This window comes from Eptesicus fuscus, chromosome 13 (assembly GCF_027574615.1).
Source record: "Eptesicus fuscus isolate TK198812 chromosome 13, DD_ASM_mEF_20220401, whole genome shotgun sequence".
NCBI classification, from domain to species: Eukaryota; Metazoa; Chordata; class Mammalia; order Chiroptera; family Vespertilionidae; genus Eptesicus; species Eptesicus fuscus.
In genome coordinates this window covers 37179717-37205803 of record NC_072485.1, presented here as the reverse complement: position 1 = coordinate 37205803, position 26087 = coordinate 37179717, and the positions used below count along the sequence as shown (strand labels likewise).

The window sequence follows — 26087 nt, the reverse complement described above, 5'->3', positions numbered from 1 at the left end:
GGGATACCGTGGTGAACAAACACGGCCATGCTTCCTGCCCTCCGGAATCGACAGGCATACCTTCGAGATGGTGTGGGTTTGTTTTCAGACCATTGCAATAAAGCAAGTCATAATCTTTTTTGCTAGCGGAGACTCTTGCCTTCAATTTATAAAAAACGCAAGTGCAGTAAAGCGAAGCAGCCTCCGTCTGTGAAGTGCAGTGAAGCGAAGCCTACTCCTCCACTATAGCACATAGTATAGCGGAGGAGGCGGACTCCATTCAAGTAAGCAACGTTAAGTGCTGTAAAGGAGGATGGGGTGCTCCGAAATGAACCGTGGGAAGGCCAGGCCTCCTCAAGGAAGTGAGTTTGAGCTGAGGCCGGCAGGGGAGCCGAGCAAGGAGGGGAGGGAGAGCACAGTGACCCAAGGGAGGAGCTAGTGTGGACCCAGGCTAGGGAGGCAAGCAGGCCCCTGAGTGCGCGGTCCTGGAGTACAGAGACTAGACTTGGTTTCCCTGGAGGGATTTGGACCCATACACCCCAGCACTATAGTATGTGATCCCAGCTGTAATGGGGGAAGAGGCCACAGGTGGAATGGAGGGTGAGCGATGCATTCACGCCTGGAGATCCAGGGCTATTCTCACTGAGGACAGGGTGTTTGCGGTGGGCTGTGAAGGAAAACAGAAATTGGCTTGGTTGTGTGAGTGAGTGTGCGGTGGTAGTGGAGATCTTGGGAAATAGGTCGTTTGAGGCAAAACGCACAGCAAACACAGAAGTGGAGTCTCTCAAAGGTGCAGATCATTTGAGAAAGAGCAAGAAGTTGATTGGGGACCGAGTAAAGCGTGCAGGGGATCTCGGGAAGCCTTGTTGGCCCTCCCTCCCCGGAGGTAGAATGTGTGCGCCCGCGCCCCATCTCATCTCTTCCCACAGGACATGACTGGCCAAGATCCCCAACGGCGGCTTCTAGATCTAGCTCCTACTTGTCCCAAATAGTGGATGAGGTCGCTAGGGAGGCCTGGGAGAGAAGGGCAAAGGGGTGGGAAGAAGGGGAGGGCTCAGGTGTTACCTTTGTGAGATAAAAGATGCTCATCAGCAGTAACTACAACTCACTGGGGCTTATTATATGCCAGGATTGTGCTTTACTTCATCAAGACACCTTCCAGTCCGACGGAGTGTGACCTGCTCCCTGTCCCCCGCAGCGCGGCCGCCATGGACAAGATCCTCGAGGCCGTGGTGATGTCCTCGTACCCGGCCAGCGTGAAACAAGGGCTGGTGCGGCGCGTGTTGGAAGCGGCGCGGCAGCCCCTGGATCGAGAGCAGTGCCTGGCGCTGTTGGCGCTGGGCGCGCGCCTCTACGTGGACGGCGCCGACGAGCTGCCGCGCCGCGTGGGCTGCCAGCTGCTGCACGTCGCCGGCCGCCACCACCCCGAGGTGTTCGCCGAGTTCTTCAGCGCGCGCCGCGTGCTGCGCCTGCTGCAGGGTGGCGCCGGCCCGCCGGGCCCCCGCGCGCTCGCCTGCGTGCAGCTGGGCCTGCAGCTGCTGCCCGAGGGGCCCGCGGCCGAAGAGGTGTTCGCGCTGCTCCGGCGCGAGGTGCTGCGCACCGTGTGCGAGCGCCCGGGGCCCGCGGCCTGCGCGCAGGTGGCCCGGCTGCTGGCGCGGCACCCGCACTGCCTGCCCGAAGGCCCGCACCGCCTGCTCTTCTGCCAGCAGCTGGTGCGCTGCCTCGGCCGCTTCCGCTGCCCGGCCGAGGGCGAGGAGGGCGCCGTGGAGTTCCTGGAGCAGGCTCAGCAGGTGAGCGGGCTCCTGGCGCAGCTGTGGCGCGCGCAGCCCGCCGCCATCCTGCCTTGCCTCAAGGAGCTGTTCGCAGTCATCTCTGGCACAGGTGGGTGTGCGCTTGGGCTGGGGTTGGGGCAGGAGGGAGCTCGTGTGTGCCAAGGTCCCGAGTGTGTGCCCATTCGTGCACATTCTTCTGCTTGGGGTGCCCAGGTGCGGTGCGGTATGTGTGTGCCACGGGCGGACGCACAGGTGGGAGAGCGATGTTCCCGTGTTTAGTTAGCAGGCCTATGCGAAGCACCTGCTGGGAGGCCTATCCTGTGGTGGGTGCTGGCGTGCGAGGAGCAGCCTGCCTGGTGTGGGAAAAGATGGAACCCAGGTTAATCTGGCCAGGAGGAGGACCTAGGGGCTGAGCGAGACAATAGGAAGAAGGACATGATGCCCTTTGGGCCAGGTGGGTTTCCTGGAAGGGGTGACTTTTGAGCCAGATCTGGGAGAGGTGGGCAGCACCCCGCAGCAGGAGCAAGGTGCTCTGGCAGGCAGAGGGACGGTCTGGAGATGCAATAGAACCTGTAGGTGTCAACTCTGAAATGTAAACTCTTGGCCGTCCATTGAGAACTGGAACCTGGATTATAGTGTAAATGACTGAAATAAGATCTGTGCCTTCCCTAATTATAGGGCTGTTTAGAGAAAAGGAAGGTAATAGATGGCAGGATGAAGAACCAAGGCTGAGTGTGTAAGAATCTGGGTCCTTGTACACAGTTGGACAGCAAACTTTGATAGCGAAATGTTCTGACCTCTTGCCTGGTCTGTGTGGTTCCAGATGGAATGTCCTCCCTCTCCCCAAGTCCGTTTATGCCTCCTACTTGCTCTTGCCAACTCCAGTGTGACCCCTTCTTAAAGACCTGGCATGTACGCCTGCAGGTGAGGCCAGTGCTTTTTGTGTGCCTAGCACAGGGCTGGCCCAAAGCAGTGCCAGGGACGGTTTGAGGAGTGAATGAGTTAAGATTGAATCAGAGGCTGCGATGCTGAGGAGGCGAGGAGGCGGCTTGAATGTCCTCTTTGCAGAGGCCCAGCCTCGTTCCTTGGCAGCATGAGAGCAAGGGGTGATGGGGAAGTGAGGGGCACACCCGCCTTGCTAAGCCCAGCCCTGCCCCCGCCCTGCCCCCTGTTCCAGAGGAGGAGCCACCGTCCTGTGCCCTGGCCAGCGTGGTCCAGCACCTCCCATTGGAGCTCATGGATGGTGTCGTCCGGAACCTCAGCAATGACGACAGTGTGACGGACTCTCAGATGCTGACTGCCGTCAGCAGGTTGGTCAGGTCTCTCTGCCTCCCAGAAGCCCTTTTTTTCTGGGTGGGTTGCTGGGCTAGATTTAGTGTTTAAGGGCCCACACCCTCATGCTTATTCATTCATCCATCTTTTCTCGAGCTCTGCTTTGTGTCTGGCCCAGGGCTGGATGTGGGAGACACAGAGGGCTCTGCCTTAATCATGCTCCCAGGCTGGGTACCAGCTGTGAGGCCCTGGTCAGGTCAGTGAACTTTCTGAGCCTCAGTTTCCCCTCTGTGATAGCAGATGTGGCTGATGGAATAAGAAATAGTCAGGCTTCCATGGGGTCATATTAGAAGGTGAAAGTACTTTTACAAAATGTTTTATGAGTTTGGCAAGTATGATAAAGGGAGTTGGGTGCTTTTCAGCTCACAGAGCTCTTGCACATCCCTCACCTCATTTGAACATCTTCACACCTGCTTGTCCAGTGGGCCCAGAAAATGCCGCCTACCCTCCTGCCTGCAGGCCTTTGGCTCTGCAGATCCCATTCACCTGGCTTGCATCCCACTGCCATTCTTTCCATACTCGTGTACAGGTCCACTGTCTCCGCTGGGTCTCCCAGGACTCCTTGTCTTTAGTGGATAAAAAGTGTGAGTGGTAGAGGTAGGCTGCCCAAGTTCAAATCCTGGCTCTTCCGCTTCTTGTCTGTGTGACTGTGGGCAAGTTACTCAGTTTCTCTGTGCTCTGGCTTCCTCATCTATAAACCATAGAATAACTGAACCCATCTTATAGGATTGTTTTGAGGATTAAATGAGATAAAATCAGGTAATGCATATAAAGTGCCTAGAAACTGTTATTTCCGTAGTTACTGTTACTTTGTTTTTACATTGTTCTACCTCTCTGTAGTACATGCTACTGATTATAAAAATAGTAATAGTGACATTTTCCTGGAAACCTACTAGGTGGCAGCGTTATTCTCAGTGTGCACAGATACTGTGTTATGGGAGTTAGATGGGTTGATACGTGCAAGGCAGATAGAGCAGTGCCTGATGCAGAGTGAATACTACATAAGTGTTTGCTATTATCTCTTTTAATCCATACAACCCTGTTGTTGGTAGGCATTGTCCCCATTTTACAGAGGACGAAACTGAGGCTGAGAGAGTAAGTGACTTGCTCCAGTTCACAAGCCATGGTTCGCTGGAGCTAGAGCTTCTGGCCCTGGGGCCAGTGCCCCTCCTGCCATTGGGCTCCAGGGTCCAGGCAGAGGCAGCCCATCATGTATGGGGGTGAGGTTTGGGGTGCTAAGAGGGCCAGGTTCCCCTCCAGCTGGGCTGGGAGCCCCAGTCTCTGCTAGCTGCCCCAGTCTCTGTCCTGGGCTGGGAGCCCCAGTCTCTGCCAGCTGCCTGTCCTGGGCTCGTTTGCTTGTTCATCCCACATAGCCCAGGGCTGCCCTGTGTAGGGTGAGTGAGTCATTGTGGGGCCTCAAGACATTGTGGCAAGTTCCCCGGCCGCCACCACCCAGGCATTTGGGCCTCCCTGGTCCCTGTGTCACTGTCATTCCCCTCACCAGGATGATCGACTGGGTGTCCTGGCCCTTGGGGAAGAACATTGACAAGTGGATCATTGCACTGCTGAAGGGCCTGGCTGCTGTTAAGAAGTTCAGCATCTTGATTGAGGTTTCACTCGCCAAAATTGAGAAGGTTGGTGGGCCCCTGTCCTGGCCCCTGCTCATGTCCCTTCCTGCTAGTGTCTTGGCAGGGGCCTCGCCGGTCTGAGAGGCAGAGCACTGGGGCTCCCACCCAAGCCCTCTGTGTCCTGGGACAATTCACTGCCCCTCTCTGAGCCTCAGGTTCCCCATCCTTTCCTCTGACTGCTCACTCAAGCACGTAGACGTTACTTTTGGTGTGTCTGTCCATCCATCCACCAGATAGCTAGCTATCTTGCTGTCCAGTTCACCATCTGTCTGTCCACCCCGTGAGTGCCTCCCTGTTCTTGCTCTGGCATGGGTCTGCTGCTTCAACTTTGGGGTCTCTGATCCCCCTCAGGCCTGTGGCTGCACTTGGTCTGGGGTGTCCCAGGCCTGGGGGACTCCTGACAAGGGACTCTCTTCCAGGTTTTCTCCAAGCTTCTCTACCCCATTGTCCGGGGAGCCGCCTTGTCCATCCTCAAGTACATGCTCCTGACCTTCCAGCACTCCCACGAGGCCTTCCACCTGGTAAGGGCCATCGCCGCTGCGTCCTGCATCGGTCTGGCCAGAGGCCAGACAGTTGTCTCTGCTGGGGGTCAAGGGGTCAGCGCTTGAAGCCCCAGCCTTTGAAGCCCCGGATATTAGGACTGGAGGGGACTTGAGACCCCAATTTACAGATAGGGAACTGAGACCAGAGGACTTTTATGGCCTCCCCATTAGCCCCTAGGAGAGGGACAAGCCTAGAATGGTCACAGCTGATGTTTCCTGGGTAACAGCTGTGTGCCAGTCACAGTGTAAAGGCAGTACATATGTGCGCTCACTTAACTCCTGGAACAGCCCCAAGAAAGAGGTTCTGTCATTTCTCCACTCTTCAGCTGAGGAAACTGAAGGTTACGAAGGTTAAGTCCCTTCCCAGACACAGCTGGTGAGCAGTGCAGGGCAGATCCTAGCCCAGTGGGTCTGACTCCTGACCCAGTGCCCTTTCTGTACCCTGTTGCCTGCCAGCACCCAGGTGGCCTGGCCTCCAGCTCAGGGCCCTTTCTGCTGGCTTCCGGGCCCTTCCTTGGGAAGGACAGCCTGTGGCCCGGGGGCGGCCTTCCCCTGCCTCCTCCTGTGGACCTGCAGCTGGGGCCGTAGATTCGGATGGTCCCCATTTGCTGCAATGGGAGAAGCAGAACCAGGGTTGGGTGCATGGGGTTGAGTCCCAGCTCTGCTCTTTGCCAGATGTGACCTCGGGTCAGGCACTTACCTCTCACAGCCTGAACAGAGGTGACCCCCAGGATGGTGGAAGAGGGTTAGATGAGGTGACATTTGCCAAGAGCCTGCCACATTCTAGGGACTTGACAGATGTTGGTTTCTTTCCATCCCTTTCCTGGGCTCCCCTGCTCCCAGTTCGTGGCCTGACTCTGTCCACCTCTAGGACATTCTGGTGTAGCACCTCCATGGTTTGGAAAGTTAACACTCTGTAGCACAGAAGGGAGAAATGGGCTTGGGATTCAGACAGACCTGATCCAGACATCAGCTTCTTCCGTAACCCCCAGTGAAGTCCCCGGCAATTGTATAACCTCTCTGACTTGAACTTAGTCATCTAGAAAGTGGGGACAGTAATCACTGCCACATAAAATCACTGTGAGGACGAAGTGCTTGACAAGAGTGTTTGGTGAAAGAATGATGGTGTTTGTCCCAAGGTGGCCGCTCAGGCTCTGTCAGGCTGTCCACACGCTGTCCACACGGCAGCCCCAGCACCACCCCTGGGTGGGCAGAGAAGCCATGGTCACTCAGGCCTTCGGTCAGGTCAGTTGGCTGAGGCTTAACAGCCAGGGCTTGGGCTCAGGCTTCCCCTCAACTGTGAGGAGGGGATTATTGATCCCATTTTATGGCTGAAGAGACTGAGGTAGGGTATCCACCGATCTTGTAAGGGGGGGTCACCTATGTGCAGAGCTCAGAGCCCCATGTGTGGTAAGGGGGACAGTGGTCAGGTGGGTGTGATCAGCAGTGAGCAGCATCCTGTCTCAGGTGGGTAAACTGGTGCTGAGCCTGACCCCCCTCTGCTCTCACAGCTCCTTCCTCACATCCCCCCCATGGTGGCCTCTCTGCTCAAGGAGGACTCCAACTCGGGGACCAGCTGCCTGGAGCAGCTGGCAGAGCTGGTCCACTGCATGGTGTTCCGGTTCCCGGGCTTCCCGGACCTATATGAGCCCGTCATGGAGGCCATCAAGGTGAGTGACAATCCCCCACTGCTCCCGCACTCCACTTTGACAAGAGTATCACTTTGTGCCTTGCTCAGGGCCATACTGCAGGTTGGTGACAGCCCCCATCGATTGGTTCCTGGCTGTCTCCCATCACCTCCCCCGGCCCATTTGTGCTTCAGGCACGTTGAGCCCCCAGATGGGTCATCTTCTTTCAGGATTGCTCTGAGCCTATTCATATGCCCTTCTCTCTAACTGTAAACCCTTCTTTGTTCTTCCTGAATAGCTCCTACATATCCTTTAAGGCTTTGCTTAAGTATTCATCTCTCTCAGGAAGCCCTCCCTGATAACTCTCAATACCTTCCTGAGGTTAGCCCCACCAGGTCGGGTCAGGGTCTCTCTGGGCCCCCACAGCCCTGGACATCGCTCTGTCACACATTGTCACTGTCTGTCTCCCCCACCAGACCATGAGCACTCCAGAGCAGGTATTGTTTACAATTGTTCACATGACTTTATTGATACCCTACTCTGTACCCCACACAAACTAGGAACTGGGGACATAGCCATGAGTCAGTGCCTGGGGGGTCGTGTGACAAACTTCTATAAAAGTAGCTCTGATCTAAGCAGCTTATGAAAACCTCTGAGGGTCAGCCAGGAGCAGGGAGAAGCCAGAGGATGGAAAGGCCTCCAGTCAGAGGAAGAGCTGGGCTGACGTCAGGGGCAGGGACTCACTCCAGGCAGCCTGACGCAAGCTCAGAGTCTCTCTAAAATCTATTTTACTTTAAAGATTCAAGTATGTATTTGATAATTACACTAGAGGCCCAGTGCATGAAATTCATGCATGGAGGGAGGGTTCCCTCAGCCCAGCCTGCACCCTCTCCAATTGGGGACCCCTTATACATACAACAATTGGGGACAATTGGGTATCAATTGGGGACTGGCAGTCGGACATCCCTCTTGCAATCTGGGATCGCTGGCTCCTAACTGCTCACCTGCCTGCCTGCCTGATTTCCCCTAACTGCCTTTGCCTGCCTGCCTGATCACCCCTAACTGCCCGCCCCTGCCGGCCTGGTTGCCCCCAACTGCCTTTGCCTGCCTGCGTGATTACCCCTAACTGCCCTCCCCTGCTGGCCTGATCTTGCCTCCAACGGCTCTCCCCTGCCAGCCTGATATGCCCCCAACTGCCCTCCCCTGCTGGCCTGATCTTGCCCCCAACGGCTCTCCCCTGCCATCCTGATATGCCCCCAACTGCCCTCCCCTGCTTGCCTGATCTTGCCCCCAACTGCCCTCCTCTGCTGGCCAATTTGGTTCTGATTGGTTGGTTTTGTTAACGAAAAAAAACCATTGAAACCTGTAAAGAATTTTAGTGAGTTTATTTGAGCCAAAATGTCGACATATGCCGGGAAGCAGAACCTCAATGAATTGAGATAATGCTCCGAAGAAATGGTGGGTTACATCTGTATTTATACATTGCCATCAAAGGAGGGACATAGGTCGGCTACATGAAACTCATTGGTGATGGATTAAGGAGGTGGGATAAAGTCAACCGGTGGGAAACCCCTGGGATTGGATAAAAAGTAAAATGATGGACACATACTTAGGTGGGTACAGGAACAATTAACATGATAATGAAGGAATTTGAAGTATCTGTCCTGGCGCCCACCACATTTGGTTGTGCCCCAGGGGCTCCAGCAAAAGAAGGAAGTTACAAGTTACCCAGACATCTCACAGATATGTTATCTTAGAGGCAAAAAGGCAAATGGGCTCAGTAAAGAAGATCTAAGTTGATCTTTGTCAGGGAAGATATCGGACTAGGACATGACTACCCACTATAACCTGTTTGTAGTTAAATATTTAATTTTCAGACCATCCTTTGTGGTTATTTCAGGTCTCTGAGTTTGCAAGACTGCCACGCAGGCCTCCCCTGAGCTTGTCAGGTTGGCATGTGGCTCCTTTCGTTCACAGTTTCTATGCTAGTCAGCGTCAAAAGCTCTGCCTCCTAGGCAGCCATCGGCTCCCCACATCACTCAGATTTGGTTCTGATTGGTCGGTTTCTATGCCAGTCAGCGTCAAAAGCTCCTCCTCCTAGGTAGCCATTGGCTTCCCACAGCACCCAGATTTAGTTCTGATTGGTCGGTTTCTCTGCCAGTCAGCGTCAAAAGCTCCTCCTCCTAGGTAGCCATTGGCTCCCCACAGCACTCAGATTTGGTTCTGATTGTTTGGTTTCTATGCCAGTCAGCGTCAAAAGCTCCACCTCCTAGGCAGCCATTGGCTCCCCACAGCACCCACATTTGGTTCTGATTGGTTGGTGTCTATGCCAGTCAGCATCAGAAGCTCCGCCTCCTAGGCAACCATTGGTTCTTCACAGCACCCACATTTGGTTCTGATTGGTCGGTTCCTATGCCAGTCAGCATCTCTGGGCCTATCAATGGGGCCTGATCAGAAAGGTGGGGCTGATCAGCAGCCCCGGTGGAGGCCTGGAGAGAAATGGAGGCACGGCTGCTGGCCAGACTGGGAGAGAAAGAGAGAGGCAAATGCTGATCAAAAGCTGCCACAAAGGCAATGGATCAGTCCCTGCTTCTCTCTTCAGGCCTCTCTCTGGCCCTGATTCGCAGCCCCCTCAGCAGTCAGTGCTGGGGCACCGCATCTGCCATGGCAACCCCGTGCTGACTGAAGGACTGACTTCCGGTTGGTTGAGCCTTGGATGTTACTGGTCGTTAGGACCCAGGGTTTTTATATATTAGGATTTGTTTTGACACAAACACAGGTTTTCCTTGAATATTAGAGAATGTAGCTCCAGGAAGATGTGCTACTTTTATATGATGACTAGAGGCCCAGTGCATGATTGAATCATGGGTCCCCTACATGCTTTCACTTTCGATCGCGGGGGAGCTGGGTGCCTGTCCACTGGTGCCGGAGCAGACAGGCACCCAGCTCCCCCGCTTTTGATGGTCCACGGCGGGACGTGAGCTCGCTGCTGCAGAGGCCCCTTCTGTTCCGCAGCACAGCCATGGTTCAGCGTCCTGCCGGCCCAATCGGCTACCCCGGCCACCCTGAGTCCCGCCCCCTGCGCCTCCCTCTGGCCCAATCGTGGGCGTAGTGGAGTGATGGTAATTTACATATTACAATTTTATTAGGTAGGATGGCTTTGAATAGCCCCTGGTACAAGCCAGTTGGTACCAACCAAATCTGCAGGATATTATTGTTTATAAGATTCTTTCAAATGTGTTCTATGAGTACAACTTTCTTTCTATCTAGGCTCCTTTATAGATAAATTCTGAAAAGTTCTCTGACACAGACAGTTGTATTAGCTCATGGCAGTTTCTCCGGGAGATGTGGTCCTTGCTAAGGGAGCTGTCATATGTAAATTTCTGGGAACATTAGGAGCTTGAGAGTTACCAGTATTTGGAAGTTCTTGTTTTACTTTCCTCAGAGGACAACGTTACCATCTTTGGGGAAATGGCATTGGATGTTTTGTTTTCTTGTGTGGCTGTTTTTGCATCTTCTGTGTGCACGTGTGAGCATGCATGGGGTCCTGACTACCTGCTTTTTTGTTCCTATTTATTTGTGTTGTGTGTGGAGTGGGGATTGGAAAGGGGATAATAGGAAGAAAAAAGAATGGACTAAGAGAGACCAAACTGGGCCCATATCTTCTTATTTCACCTCTAGCAGCTCCTACATTTTTAAAATCATCTATGAGAGATGACTGACTAATCTGATAAATGACCTGATAAGTGATCCTGACAAATGACTGAGCAGGAGTGTTGAACAAGTGCTTGAGCCCAACCTGCTGCAGTGGCCACAGGATGCACGCTTCAGAGCCACGTGCTTTCGGTGCTAAGCTGGTTTGGAGCTCTGGGGCCCTGTATCTAGGGACTGTGCTCAGGGTCTGGAAATAAGAGCAGGGCTAGAGGAACTATAATGAATGCTGCTTTTATCTCCTAAGTAACTCTATATTTTGCTTAGGTGTTTTTCTTTAAAATACATCATTATTAGAACCAGTGCTTGGTAGCGTTCTTTTAGATGCAGCTGTTTAATATGAAAAAGGGTAATGAGTGGGAAAGCTTGCTAATATCTTGTCTGTGACCAAGGACCCATCTCAGACCCCCGGGATCCTCCCGCCGTCCTGACTATAGGATCAAGGTCCAGGGCGATGACTTAATCCAGAAAAGAGGACTCTGCAAACCTAAAAGTGGACGGTGAGGCAGGAGCATCACTGTGTGAGCACTGTGAGAGTCTAGAGTGCCAGACGCACACCAGGTAGGAGTAACCTCGCTTGACAGGCGAGGAAACGGACTGAGAGAGGCTCACCAACGGCCAGACAGCTAGTGAGGACAAGAGCAGGACAAGGATTGAGATTTTGACAAGGCGGGATCTGGCCTGTGGGCCCGTGTTGTCATTGCTCAGAGTCTGCCATACCCTGGGCTCTTCTAAGAACGTACAGATTTTTCACTTACTTCTTGCATATCCCTGGAAAACTCTTGTTTTGTTTATTTTTGTTAATCCTCACATGATCTTTTTTTCCATAGATTTTTAGAGAGAGTGGAAGGGAGGGGGAGAGACAGAGAGAAACATCAATGTGAGAGAGATACATTGATTGGTTGCCTCCTGCATGCGCCCCGACTGGTGCCGGGGATCAAGCCTGCAACAGAGGTACATGCCCTTGACTGGAATCGAACCCGAGACCCTTCAGTATGCAGGTCGACACCTTAACCACTGAGCCAAACCAGTTAGGGCTTCCTGAAAAATTCTTTATCTGAGTCGTTTTCTCATCTATTAAATGGGGATTTTACCACCTTCTTAAGGCAGCTGTGACATGAAAGATCACGTAGAAAGCCTCTATGTCAAGGTGAGACCCTAGAATAAGTTTGAAAGCAGGAGGCTGTTCATACACATCTCTAGACCATACTGTATATGGGGCCGTATGCTTGGGTGGGTGTGGGGTAGGCTGTAGTCCGAGGCTTCCCAGAGGAGGTGATATTTTTAGAGCTGACCCTGGTGCCCACTCTCCTGCCGCCTTGTTCCCTCCTCAGGACCTCCATGTTCCCAACGAGGACCGCATCAAGCAGCTGCTGGGGCAGGATGCCTGGACCTCGCAGAAGAGCGAGCTGGCTGGCTTCTACCCTCGGCTCATGGCCAAGTCAGACACGGGCAAGATTGGTTTAATCAATCTGGGCAACACATGCTACGTGAATAGCATCCTTCAGGCCTTGTTCATGGCTTCTGAGTAGGTGCTGCTTTTGAATTCCCTGTCTGTTCCTGCTTCTCTCATTTGTTCTCCTGGGCGTGTGAGGATGAGGATGAGGATGAGGATGAGGATAAGGATGGGGGTTGGAGGAGGTGAGTCCTGTTTTTCTTTTTTGTCATAATTGGTTGAGGACTGTGGATACATGGAGGACAGGTGAGGGGCCCAGAGGTCTCCAGGCCACTGCCAAAGCCTTAGGTCGAGACTAGGTGGGAACTGGAGGTGGGGCTCCAGGGATGGGGCTGCAGTGGGAAGGGGTTCTGCTCTGGGTTGGTGGGCACCACTGACTTCTCCTAGATTCCATGGGTAGATTGTGTCTTATTAGACGCCCTCTCCACCACCCTTTACTCAAATAAAATCTTTATTACCAGTGGCTACCTATCTAAATTACGGCTTACTTAAAATTACTCAGAGTTTCAGCCACAGAAATAGATCTCTTTGTCCCCCCTCCAATTTCCTTTTTTTGTTGTGTGTGTTAAAATGCACATAACATAAAATTTACCATCGTAGACTTTTTTAAATTCAGTGGTATAAAGGCATTCACATTGTTGTGCAACCATCACCACCATTCATCCCCATAACTGTTCATTTTGTAAATCTGAAACTCCATACCTATTAAACAATAACTTTCCATATTTCTATTTTCCCCTCCCCCAGCCATCATTATATTTTCTGTCACTGATTTTTGTCTCTATTCTAAGTATCTCATATAAGTGGAATCATACAGAATTTGTCTTTTTGTGATTGGGTTATTTCGCTTAGCAGATGTCTTCAAGGTACTTCCATATTGCAGAATTTCTTGCCTTTTAAAGGATGAATAATATTCTGTTGTATGTATAAGCCACATTTCGGTAATCTGATCATTGGTCAATGCACACTAGAGTTGCTTCCATGGCTTAGCTGTTGTGAATATGATGCTATGAACCTGGGTGTACAAATATTTCTTCGAGACCCTGATTTTTTTTTTTGAGACCCTGATTTTGATTCTTTTGATTATATACCCAGAAGTGGAATTGCTGGGTCATAAAGTAAGCATATTAACTTTTTTGAGGAACCTCTATACTGTTTTCAACTGTGGCCACATCATTTTACCTTCTCACCATCAGTGCACAGGGTTCCAGTTTCTCCACATCCTTGCCATCACTTGTTTTCTGTTTGTTTGTTTATTTTTGATAATAGCCATCATATGGTGAGGTGGTATCATTGTAGTTTTTATTTGCATTTCCCTAATGATGAATTCTGTTGAACATCTTTTCATTTATTTACAGGCCATTTGTATATTTTCTTTAGAGAAATGTCTATTCAAGTCCATTGCCCATTTTTGAGTTGGGTTGTTTATTTATTTTTGTTGAGTTTTGGAGTTCTTTGTATATTCTAGATATTAATACCTTACCAGTTACATGATTTGAAAAGTTGCCTTTTTACTCTGTGGAGAGTGTTTTTCTTTTTACTATTGAAAGAAGTTGCTTTTACTTATTATTGTTTATTAAGATACTAGAGCCCTGGTGCATGGCATTCATGCACTGGGGAGGTCCCTCAGCTTGGCCTGCGCCCTCTCGCAGTCCGGGACCCCTTTCGGGATGTCTGCCTGCCACTTAGTCAGACATCCCTCTTGCAGTCCAGGGCTCTCACAGTCCAGGGCCCCTCACTCCTTACTGCCCGCCTGCAGCAGAAGTGGGAGAGGCTCCTGACACCGCCACTGTGCTCACTAGCCATGAGCCCAGCTTCTGGCTGAGTGGCACTCCCCCTGTGGGAGCAAACTGACCACCAGGGGCAGCTCCTGCATTGAGCGTCTGCCCCTTGGTGGTCAATGTGTGTCATAGCGACCGGTCGTTTCGCCATTCGGTCAATTTGCATATTAGCCTTTCATTATATAGGATAATTGATATTAATATATTAATTTCAGATGTACAACATGATTGGATATGTATATTTTACTAAATGATCACCACAATAAGCCTAGTTAACCTCTATCACCACACGTAGTTACAAATTTTTTTCTTGTGATGAAAACTTTTAAGATTTACTCTTAGCAGCTTTCAAATATACAATGCAGTATCATTAACTATAGTCACCATGCTCTGTGTTACATTCCCAGGACTTATTTATTTTATAATTGGAAGTTTGTACCTTTGGACCCCCTTCACCTAATTTTCCCACTCACCACTATTCCCCTCTACAACCAACAGTTTGTTCTCTGAATCTATGAGTGTGTGTGTGTGTGTGTGTTTGTGTTTTGAGATTCCACATATAAACTTGATTTGTCTTTTTCAAAGTATTTGTCTTTTTCTGTCTGATTTATTTCACTTAACATAATGCCCTCCAGGTTCATTCAGTTGTCACAAATGACAGAATTTTCTTCTTTTTCATGGCTGAATAATATTCCATTACATAGGTTGTCCCCCCAAAAAATGTATACACACACTTTGAATAATTATAAAGTCAGTGTTTATTAAAATACATTCCATTTTCAAAATTAAGCTATCAGCTGCTAAAAGTGTGTATACATTTTTTTGGGACACCCTGTGTGTGTGTGTGTGTGTGTGTGTGTGTGTGTGTGTGTGTGTGTGTGTGTACATATCTCACATTTTTCTTTATCCATTCATCTCTCAGTGGACACTTAGGTTGTTTCCATATCTTGGCTATTATCAATACTGCTACAATGAACTTGGGGTGTATATATTTTTTCAAGTTAGTGTTTTTGTTTTCTTTGGATAAAAACTCAGAAGTGGAATTGCTGGAACATATAGTAGTTCTGTTTTTAATTTCTTGAGGAACATCCATACTGTTTTCCATGGTGGCTGCACTAATTACATTCCCACCAACAGTGCACAGAGGTTCCCTTTTATCCACATCCTCACCAGTACATTTCTTGTCTTTTTGATAATAGCCATTCTAGTAAGTATGAGGTGATATCTCATTGTGGTTTTTATTTGCATTTCCCTGATGATATAGAGCACCTGTACATGTCCCTGTTGGCCATATGTATGTCTTCTTTGGAAAAATGTCTGTTCAGATCCCCTGCATATTTTTTAATCAATTATGTTTTTGCTCTTGAGTTGTATAGGTTCTCTATATATTTTGGCTTTTAACTAACCCCTTATCAGATATGTGATGTGGCAAATGTTTTCTCTCATTCATAGGTTGCATTTTCATTTCGTTGATGTGCAGAAACATTTTAGTTTAATGTAGCTCTAATTGTTTGTTTTGCTTTCGTTGCCTTTGCTTTTGGTGTCAGATCCAAAAACATCATCGCCAGGACCAATGCCAAGGAGCTTAGAGCCTATGTTTTCATATAGGAATTAAATATTTTCAAGTCTTACATTCAATTCTTAATCCGTTTTGAGTTGATATTTGTATATGGTGTAAGATAATGGTCCAGTTTCTTTTGCATATAGCTGTCTAGTTTTTCCAACACCATTTATTGAAAAGAATGTCCTTTCCCCATTGAATATTCTGGCTCTTTTGTTGCATATTAATTGAACAGATATGAATGGGTTTATTTCTGGACACTATTCTGTTTCATTGATTTGTGTGTATGTTTTTATGCTACTACCATACTGTTTTAATTACTATAACTATGTAATATAGTTTAAAATCAGGAAGCATAATGCCTCCAGCTTTGTTCTTCTTTCTCAAGTTTCATTGGTTCTTCAGGGTCTTTGTGATTCCATACAAATTTCAGGATCACTATTTTTATTTCTGTGAGAAATGCCACTTGAATTTTGATAGGGATTTCCTTGAATCTGTGATTTGCTTTGGGTAGTATGGATATTTTAAAAATGTTAATTTTTTTCTATCCATGAGCACAGTATATCCTCCCATTTAATTGTATCTTCTTCAGTTTCTTTCTTCAGTGTCTTATAGTTTCCAAGTGTAGGTCTTTTACCTCCTTGGTAAATTGATTCCTAGGTATTTTATTTATTTATTTATTTAATTTATTTTTTATTTTTAAAAATTTCTTTATTGATTAAGTTATTACATATGTGTCTTTAGCCCCCCACAACCCCCTATCCCCCCCACTCATGCCCTCACCCCCCTGTTTAGTTTATTTTTTGATGCAATTGTAAATGGGATTATTTCTTTTTTTTTAAAAAAATATATTTTTATTCATTTCAGAGACAAAGGGAGAGGGATAGAGAGATAGAAACATCAATGATGAGAGAGAATCATTGATCGGCTGCCTCCTGCACACGCCCCTACTGGGAATCAAGCCCACAACCCAGGCATGTGCCCTTGGCCAGAATCGAACCTGGGGCCCTTCAGTCCTCAGGCCGATGCTCTATCCACTGAGCCAAACTGGCTAGGGTGGGATTATTTCTTAATTTCTTTCTGGTAGTTTGTCATTGGTGTATAAAATTGCACCAGATTTCTGAATATTAATTTTGTATCCTGCTACGTTACTGAATTCATGTGTCAGTTCTAATAGTTTTAATATTTTTTTGTGTGTGGAGCTTTAGGGTTCTCTATATAGTAGTATGTCATCCTATATAATATGCAAATTGACCCTAACAGCAGAACTACCAGTTGATATGATGCATACTGACCACAGGGGGACAGATGCTCAACGCAGGAGCTGCCCCCTGGTGGTCAGTGCGCTTCCACAGGGGAAGCTGTGCTCAGCCACAGCCAGGCTGATGGCTGCGAATGCAGCAGTGGGTGGCAGGAGGCTCTCCCGCCTCCTCTGCAGCACTAAGGATGTCCGACTGTGGCTTAGGCCCGCAGAAGACATCCTTTTCTTGTTCCTGATCTTAAAATGCTTTTAGTTTTTCCCTGTTGAGTTTTTTTCCTGTTGATGTTAGATGTGGGTTTGTCATATATGGCTGTTATTATGTTGAGGTATGCTTCCTCTATTCCCACTTTGCCATGAGTTTTTATCATAAATGGGTGCTGGATTTTGTGAAATGCTTTTTCTGTACCTAATAGGATCATATGGTTTTTATCCTTCATTTTGTTTGTGGTATATCACATTAATTGATTTGTGGATATTGAACCAACCTTTCATTCCAGGAATAATTCCCACTTGATCATGGTGTATAATCTTTTTAATGTATTGCTTTATATCAGGGGTCCTCAAACTTTTTAAACAGGGGGCCAGTTCACTGTCCCTCAGACCGGTGGAGGGCCGGACTATAGTTTAAAAAAAAACTATGAACAAATTCCTATGCACACTGTACATATCTTAATTTTGAAGTAAAAAAACAAAACAGCAAAAACACCCGCATGTGGCCCGTGGGCCGTAGTTTGAGGACGCCTGCTTTATATACTTATGTGCTTCTACATTGGGTGCATAAATGTTTACAAGGGTTATATCTTCTGGTTGGATTAATCCCTTATGATTTTGAAATATTCTTTGTTTTTCATTGTAGCCTTTATTTTAAAGTCTATTTTGTCTGATGTTAGTATGGCTACCCAATTTTTTTTCTTTCCATTTGCATGAAATATTTTTCTCTCCCTTTACTTTCAGGATGTGTGTGTCTTTTGATCTGAAGGGGGTCTCTTGTAGGCAGCATATTATATTTTTATCCATTTAGCCACCCTATGTCTTTTGATTGGCACATTTAGTCCATTACATTTAAAGTAATATTGGTAGGTATATAGTTACTGCCATTTTATTATTTATACTTCTGATCCTTTTTTTTTTTTCCTTTTAAAAAAAGTCCCTTTATTATTTCTTGTAATATTTGTTTGGTGGTGATGAACTCCTTTAAGTTTTTTCTTGTCTGGGAAGCTCTTTATTTATTCTTCAGTTTTAAATGATAGCCTTGTTGAATAGAGGAATCTTGTTTGTAGATCCTTGCTTTTCATCACTCTGAATATTTCTTGCCATTCCCTTCTGGCCTGCAAAGTTTCTGTTGAGAAATCAGCTAACATTCATATAGGTGCTCCCTTGTAGGTAATTAACTGCTTTTCTCTCACTACTTTTAAGATTCTCTCTTTGTCTTTAACCCTTGGCATTTTAATTATGATGTGTCTTGATGGGGCCTCTTTGGGTTCATCTTGTTTGGGACTCTATACTTCCTGGACTTGTGTTCAAGTTTTCTTTGTTCTCTCCTTTGCTGGTGCCCCTATTTTGTGAATGTTGTTACATTCAATAAGTTCCCAGAGTTCCCTTAAACTATTCTCATTTATTAAAAAAATAGTGGTCCAGTGTACGAAATTCATGCACATTAAAAGGGGATTAATTAGAGGAAATATTTTAATATTGCTATTTGCCTTTTCTCTATAATAGAAGTGTGAGAGATGAAAGAAAATTAGTAAAATGTATATGAAAATCTTCCTCCTGTCAGAGTCTGGGGTGCACCATGGGACCCAGAGTCATGTTCCCGCCCACCCACATGCACCTTAAAATCGCGCGAGACCCAGACCTGGCCGGCCCCACCCCCATTGGGCTATATCCAGACCTGGCCGGTCCCATCCTTGTCAAGCCCCACCAGGCGGGGGGTGCAGCTTCAGGTCCCCTGGCCTGGCACCAGGGTAGGACGCGTGGCCTGAGGTCCCCCAGCCTGGGCCAGGGCAGGGGGAGAGCCTTGAGGTCCCCTGTCAAGCCCCGCCGGGCAGGGGGGGGGGGTGTAGGCTCAGCTCCCCTGGCCCGGCACTGGGAGGGGGGGGTGCAGCCTCAGGTCCCCTGTCAAGCCCCGCCAGGTGGGGGGCATGGCCTGAGGTCCCCCGGCCTGGCGCCAGGGTGGGGGGAGCAGCCTGAGGTCCCCCAGCCCAGCTCTGGGGCAGGGGGCTCACCTTGAGCTCCCGTCAAGCCCCGTGGGGTGGGGGGCGCGGCCTTAGGTCCCCTGGCCTGGCACCAGGGCGGGAGGAGTGGCCTCAAGTCCTTTGGCCTGGTGCCAGGGCAGGGGGCGCGGCCTGAGGTCTCCCGTCAAGTCCCGCCGGGCGGGGGGCATGGCCTGAGGTCTCCGGCCTGGCGCCGGGGCAGGGGCCGCGGCCTGAGGTCCCCCATCAGCCCCACTGGGCGGGGATCATGGCCTGAGGTCCCCTGTCAAGCCCTGCTGGGTGGGGGGCGCGGCCTGAGGTGCCCTGGCCTGGCGCTAGGGTGGGGAGCATGGCCTGAGGTCCCCTGTCAAGCCCCACAGGAGCGGGGTGGGGGGGGCAGCCTCAGGTCCCTGCTGATTGCTCATTAAGGCTCATTACCGGAACTCGGCCTCCACTGTGGGTGCAGCCATCTTGTGTTACGGAAACCCTGCCTCTGCTGTGGGCTCCGCCATCTTTGCAGCGGAGTGATGGTCAATTTGCATATTCATTCTTTATTATATAGGACTAGAGGCCCAGAGCATGATTGAATCATGCACGTGTAGGGTCCCCTACATGCTTTTCGCGGTGGAGCTGGGTGCCTGTCCGCTGGTGCACCAGGCCTTTCAGAAGCCTCCGGCTCAGCGGAGGCTTCTGAAAGGCCTGGTGCCGGAGCAGACAGGCACCCAGCTCCCCCACTTTTGATGGTCCGCAGCCGTTGAGGGAGGCTACCCTGCTGTTGAGAGGCACAGGGGGTGGGACTGCTCATCTGCACAGTGGGCTCAGATGGGAGAGGTGCCTGTCTGTCTGCCCAGAGCTGCTTGAGGACAGGAGCAAGGCTGGGCCGGGGCCTCCCACTGGTCTAGGGAATAGGGGTGTTAGAGGCTCTCCTTCCCGGCCCCCATAGGATCAGACCCGTCTCCTGGAGCCTGTGTGCCCTTGCAGAGTCCTCTTCTCTCAGCATGCTCCTCATGCTGCCCCTGCCCCCCTCACTTAACGGCAGGAGTGGTCTGAGGGGCAGCGGCAGGGGCCCTGGCAAGGGGCTTTGAGAGCGGACTTGGAGGGCTGAGGCTGGAGCAAGGTCTGCTGCTCTCAGGGGGTGTGAACACCATTTCCCAGGCAAGCAGGACAAGGGTGTGAGTGGCTGGCGAGGATACTGGCATGGACCCTGGAGTGTGCCGCAGAGCCTGGGACCATAGGATGGAGGACATTCGAATCTCCGAGTCTTGGCGCCATGGGCTTTCAGAAGGGACATCAGGGGTCACCTCATTGTCCAACCCGAGTTGTTCACCTGCTCCTCCTCCCCTGCCCCCGGCCCAGACTTGGGCTGCAAGTGTCTCTTCTGCCTTTAAGCTGGGGACAGGGGGCGGGGCGGGCTCTGGGTCGCCTGCGGGATGGGCGAGGATAGGCCCCTCGGCTTACCCGGGTGCTCCCGCTTTGTTTGGAAGCTTCAGACACTGTGTGCTCCGTTTGACTGAGAACAACTCACAGCCCTTGATGACCAAGCTGCAGTGGCTCTTCGCCTTCCTGGAGCACAGCCAGGTGAGGGCAGGGGAGCTGGGGCGTGGTGGAGAGGAGGCTGCGTCTGACACCCCTCCCTTCCCCAAGACCTGCCTGTATCTGGCTATGAGCCCCCACTTCCTGGTGTAGGAGCCCCAGCCCGGCTGGCCTGTGTTCACGGCCAAAGCCCCTGATGCTGACTCACGCCCTCACCTGGCCGGAGCGGAGGTGCCTCCTTCAGGCCTGCTCTGTGCTGGGTGCCAGCAGCGCATTCTCCCGTCCGCGATTCCGCCCGATGCTCAGGGGTTGTGTGTTCATCTGCTGCCCCGTTTGAGCGCTCACATTGCCAGGGACCCTGAGGACCATATTTATTTTGTCCACTGTCTCTTTCCCTCATGGACCAGGCGTTATGCAAGGCCTGTGTGGGGGTAGGGAGATGAGCAAGCAACAGTCCCTCCCTCTGGGAGCTCATGGTGGGGGTGGGGCTGGGGCTGGGGGTGGGCGGGGGAGATGAACCTGCAGACAGCAGGGGCAGTACTTGGACAGAGGGCTCATGGAGCAGGTGCATCTGAGACTGGGACTCCAGCTAAGCTTGTGACAGGTGTGCTGGGCAGGGGAAATGGCAGCGAAAAGGGGCCTGGAGAGGAAGTCTGAGGAGTCCCAGGGAAGAGCAGATGCCTCGAGGATTGCTCATATCTGTGTAGCTGACGCCCTGCTCCAGGCTGTGTGGACTTAGTGGGAGGGAAAGGGTCGGGGATGGACTAGGAGGGGAGGCCTTCAGTGAGGAGCCCGGGAAGTGGGGGAACAGAGTCCCCAGCATGCTGTGGAGCAGGTTGGTGAGCAGCCTGCTGCTCCTGACCCTGCCTTTCCCTACCTTGGTCCTAGCGGCCTGCCATTTCCCCAGAGAACTTCCTCTCTGCATCCTGGACACCCTGGTTCAGCCCCGGCGCCCAGCAGGACTGCTCAGAGTACCTGAAGTACCTGCTGGATCGGTAAGCGGGGGCTAGGCCTGGGGGAGCCCGCCCCTCCATGCTGCATTGCGCTTAGGAAGGGTCCGAGAAGTGTGCTTGGGGACTGGGGCTGTGTGAGGGGAGCTTGGGAGATGCTGACCTGAACCGTGACCTGGGAGTGTTGTGCATGTGTACCACTGTGCTGTGCTCACCTGAGTGTGCACGTGTGTGTTCGTCACAGGTCTTGGGGGGGGGTGTGCACATACACATGTAGCAGGTTTGTGTGCCTGTATGCAGTAAATATATAGCGTGCGTGCCTGGCTTGTGAGTGCATGGGTGCCATTTGGCACATGTATGTATATTCCCTGTGCAGACTCCTGCCTGTGCGTATGTCTGAATGTGTGGCCAGCTGAGTAGGGTGGACGGCATGCATCGGGCCAGGGCAGTGGGAATGGACCGTGTGTGTGTGGCCACTCTGCTCCCTGCTCCAGGCTGCACGAAGAAGAGAAGACGGGGACCAGGATCTGCCAGAAGCTCCAGCAGTCCAGCTCGCTGTCCCCACCGGAGGAGCCCCCGGGCCCACGCTCCACCTCGGTGGAGAAGATGTTCGGGGGCAAGATCGTGACTCGGATATGCTGTCTCCGCTGCCTCAATGTCTCCTCCAGGGAGGAGGCCTTCACCGACCTCTCTCTGGCCTTTCCCCCACCCGAGCGCTGTCACCGCCACCGTCCGGGCTCAGTGGTGCTGCCTGCGGAGGGCGTGGGAGCCCCCGAGTCTCCCCCACCCTCCCCAGCCCAGGTCCAAGGCAGGGCGGGTCCTCAGAGGCAGAGGAAACACTGCGTCACAGGGGCTGTCCCCCCAGCCGTCCTGGACCTGGGAGGCCTGGGCTCCCAGGGACCTGGGGAGCAGAGCCAGGAGCAGAAGGTGGAGAAAGAGGAGGAAGCAGAGCAGGAGAAAGGACCGAAGGAGGAGGTGCAAAAGGAGGAGGAGGAAGGAAGGACTAAAGAGAAGGAGGAGGAGGAGGAGGAGGAGAAAGAGGTAGGAGAGGAGAAGAAGGTGGAGAAGCGGGAGAATGACAGCGCCAGCCCGGGCCCAGGGACCCACAGGGCCGCCCCCTCCGGGGAGGGCTCCCGCTCTGTCCTGGACCTGGTCAACTACTTCCTGTCCCCGGAGAGGCTGAAGGAGGAGAACCGCTACTACTGCGAGTCGTGCGCCTCGCTGCAGGAGGCCGAGAAGGTGGTGGAGCTGAGCCAGGGCCCGCGCTACCTCATCCTGACGCTGCTGCGCTTCTCCTTCGACCTGCGCACCATGCGGCGCCGTAAGATCCTGGAAGACGTGGCCGTGCCCCTGCTGCTCCGCCTGCCGCTGGCCGGGGGCCGGGCCCAGGCCTACGACCTGTGCAGCGTCGTGGTGCACTCCGGGGTGTCCTCGGAGAGTGGTCACTACTACTGCTACGCCCGCGAGGGCGGCGCCCGGCCGGCCCCTTCCCTGGGAGCGGCCGACAGGCCCGAGCCCGAGCACCAGTGGTATCTGTTCAACGACACCCGGGTGTCCTTCTCCTCCTTCGAGTCTGTCAGCAACGTCACCTCCTTCTTCCCCAAGGACACGGCCTATGTGCTCTTTTACCGGCAGCGGCCTGGGGAGGGCCCCGAGGCGGAACCAGGCTCCCCCAGAGTCCGGACAGAACCCGCCCTCCACAAGGACCTGATGGAAGCCATTTCCAGGGACAACATCCTGTTCCTGCAGGTGAGCAGGGCCCCACCCGAGCTCTGAGCTCCTGGTGGAGGGCTTCCCACCACCACCCGGCCCAGGGTCACTGCTCATCTGAGCCTCTCCCTTCCTCCATTTGTCCTCCATCCTCCACTTAGTGCTGGGACAGACAGGGGACAGACAGATACAACCCCTCACTTCAGGGGGACAGACACTGAGTACCACCAGGCATTTATTCAGGTTTGTAAGTGCCGATGGAGCAGTGTGGGCTCTGTGAGCGGACAGAGTGCCTCCTGGCACCCAGGGGCCTCCCTACCCACGGAGCCGCCTCTGTCTACTCTTTGATGTCCAGGCTGGTGTCAGAATACTTGGCAACGGAACACCAGGGCTCTGACAATGAGAGGGGGGTGGCCACTAACAACTGCAGTGGCCACCGGGGGCCTCCGGACAGCAGCACCTGGAGTCTGAGTGTCTGTGGGGAAGGTGGCACCCGGGTGGGGCACCGGGCCGCTTGTACATTTCCACCGGGCTGCCCAGTGAGGCCGGCCTCCGTTCAGCAGGAGGCGGAGCTCAGACACAGGAGAGTCCGTGCCCAGTGCCTGCGGCAGTGAGCTGGACAATGGTGCTAGAAAGCCCTCGGAGGGGTCCCTGTGTGTGTGTGATGTGACCCCTGAAGTCCCTGGGCCTCCTGCCTCCTGGTGCCGCATCAAGCCCTTAGCGGCTGCCAGTCTAGTTAGTCTGGATGAGTTCCTTTCCTCCAAGGGCTGGGTTTTGTTGGGAGCAGGAAGAATGAGTTGGAAGCCTAGGTATAGACGGGAGGATGGGTCCCTCCTCCTGTCTGCCCACGGAGCTGACCGCCTCTAGGGCAGAAGTGTGGCTCCTCTGTGCCTGGGGGGCCATGGGCAGGGAGTGAAGGAGGACTTGCTTCTGAGCCTGAATTTTAAGCTTCCTTCCCCCTTTCCTCTGTGTTCCAGGAGCAGGAGAAGGAGGCACGGAGCAGGGCGGCCTACATCTCTGCACTCCCCGGGTCCCCGTGCTGGGGGAGGGGCTTTGACGAAGACAAGGATGAGGATGAAGGCTCTCCTGGGGGCTGCAGCCCTGCAGGTGGCAGTGGTGGTGACTTCCACAGACTGGTCTTCTAACGGGAGCCTCCCCTGTTCCTGCCTGTGGGGGCGCCAGCCTCAGGGGAGGCCTTGACCCCTTTCCTCTGGGAGGCCCAGGGCCGAGGGCCTCTGTCAGGAGGGCCTGAGGGGAGCTGTGGAGGCAGGTCCAGTCCTAAAGGCAGGCCTTCTGAGGGCTAGGAAGGTGGAGAGGGAGCTGCTGGGACACGGGTCCTCAGCCCGAGGGACACAGGGACTGAGATGGAGAGGAGACCCAAGCCCCTTAAACTTGGCCTCGGGCCCCGACATTGGGCTCGACCCCATTAGGATTTTACCGAGTGTCCTGGCCAACTGAAGCACCTTAGATGGACACTCTGGCCTTGTCCCCTGCAGACCCCCGACAGGGCCGAACCTCACAGCGCCCGTGTTTGCCTTCAGGTAGCCTGGACCTTCTGGCTCTTTGTAGACGGGCCTGTTGTTCGACAGTATAGAGAGCAGAGCAGGAGCCAGGCCCTGGCACCGAGCGGGGCTGTGTCCCCCCTCGGACTGCCCGGCTCTCTGAGAGGTTCACCGGTAACGTGTGGGTGCCTGTGCGGCCTGCGCTTTCCCGAGCGAGGGGAGGTGGGAAGCAGCCTGGCTAAGGATCAGAGGCCGTCTGCCCCTGACCACGCAGCCATGTCGCGTGAGGACAGCCCCCACAGTGGGAAGCCCTCCCCCTCCCTAGCCTGCCTCAGTGCCTGAGATGCCACGGTGGGCATCCCCTCTGGGTGAGACGGAGAATCCTTATGCACTACAATCTTGTCTGTTTCTCATGGAGCCACTGTCTGTGCAGGAAAGCTGGCTGGCTCAGCTCCTGCTCCGTGGCCGATAGAGAGAGCCCTGGCCTGGGGGCTGGCGGGAGGGACTGGCGGGGAGGAGATACTGACCTCATGTGCCCTGACACGGCTGTACCCCTTCTCCATGGAGAGCAGAGACCCAGGGTCTCAAACAGGAATAAAGTAGGTTCTCTGAAGCCTTTGAAGATGTCGTCCTTCCCACCCCGTGGCTGTGCTGTGCGCGTGTCTAGGCAGTAAGGAGGGTACCCCTGCTCGCTGGCTTGTCGAGCATCCCACGTGGCGTGGAAGCACCTGCAGGGAAGTGCTCAGTGAACAGGTGAGGACGGGAGGCAGAGGCGGGCGCTGCAGAGGGAAGGAAGAATGCCCGTATCCTGAGGAGCGGGGAGCCCTCTGCCTTTGGAGGGGTGGTGGGTGCACAGGCCAGGGGCTGCCTGATGGTGTTGACAGGGGCCTCTCGGGTGGGGCTGCAGCCCAGTATGTGGGGATTTTCCGACCCCAGGAACTCTGGCCTGTCCATCCGTAGCTCGTGCTGATACCACATTCCTTCTCCGTTCCCTCTGAGAACTGAGGGGCGGTCGTCTCCCCTGGCTGGACGTGGGCCCAGGCCAGGAAGAAAGCTGGGAGGCAGGCCTTCTCCAGGTGCCATCCCACCCGTGGGGCTGGGAGGCCCCCTTCCCACAGCCCTGCCTGTCCCCTTTGGGAGAACAAACCAAGTGGGAAGGTGGCGGCCAGTGGTGTGGCCAGGGCTTGGTTTCAAGGGCCTCCTGCTTGAGTTTGGGCCCAAGTGTCATAGACCCTCACACGTCAGCCGCAGGGCCCAGCAAAAGCGGGCCGAGAGTCTGTTGGCGCCCAGTCACACACATTCGTTTTTCAGTCCCAGGGCAGGGTGCCTTCTAAGAAAGATGAATTGGCAGAGGTTACTGCAGTTCCCATTTTACACACCAGGAGGACGGACTCTGAGGTAAGGAGGGTTCACTCTTGTTTCTCGCCAAGTAACAGTTACTTTCTGTTAAAATGAAAGTGGAGCCGACTGGCCCGGAGCCTTTCTAGGACCCCGAGAAACCATTTTCTCATTGAGCATGTGTTCATGCCGACACACGACACACAGGCTG

General features: G+C 52.6%; 1 protein-coding gene across 1 annotated transcript; it reads left to right on the top strand.

Annotated features, from left to right (window-relative positions):
* Positions 1–1169: 1169 nt before the first annotated feature.
* On the top strand, positions 1170–25143 carry USP35 (ubiquitin specific peptidase 35). Its single transcript, XM_054724970.1, has 10 exons — positions 1170–1860; positions 2929–3061; positions 4588–4717; positions 5131–5232; positions 6765–6923; positions 11927–12120; positions 20328–20421; positions 21265–21371; positions 21821–23075; positions 24014–25143. The coding sequence occupies exons 1-10, from the start codon at positions 1188–1190 to the stop codon at positions 24179–24181; spliced, it is 3015 nt and encodes a 1004-aa protein (XP_054580945.1). The 5' UTR covers positions 1170–1187; the 3' UTR covers positions 24182–25143.
* Positions 25144–26087: the final 944 nt, after the last annotated feature.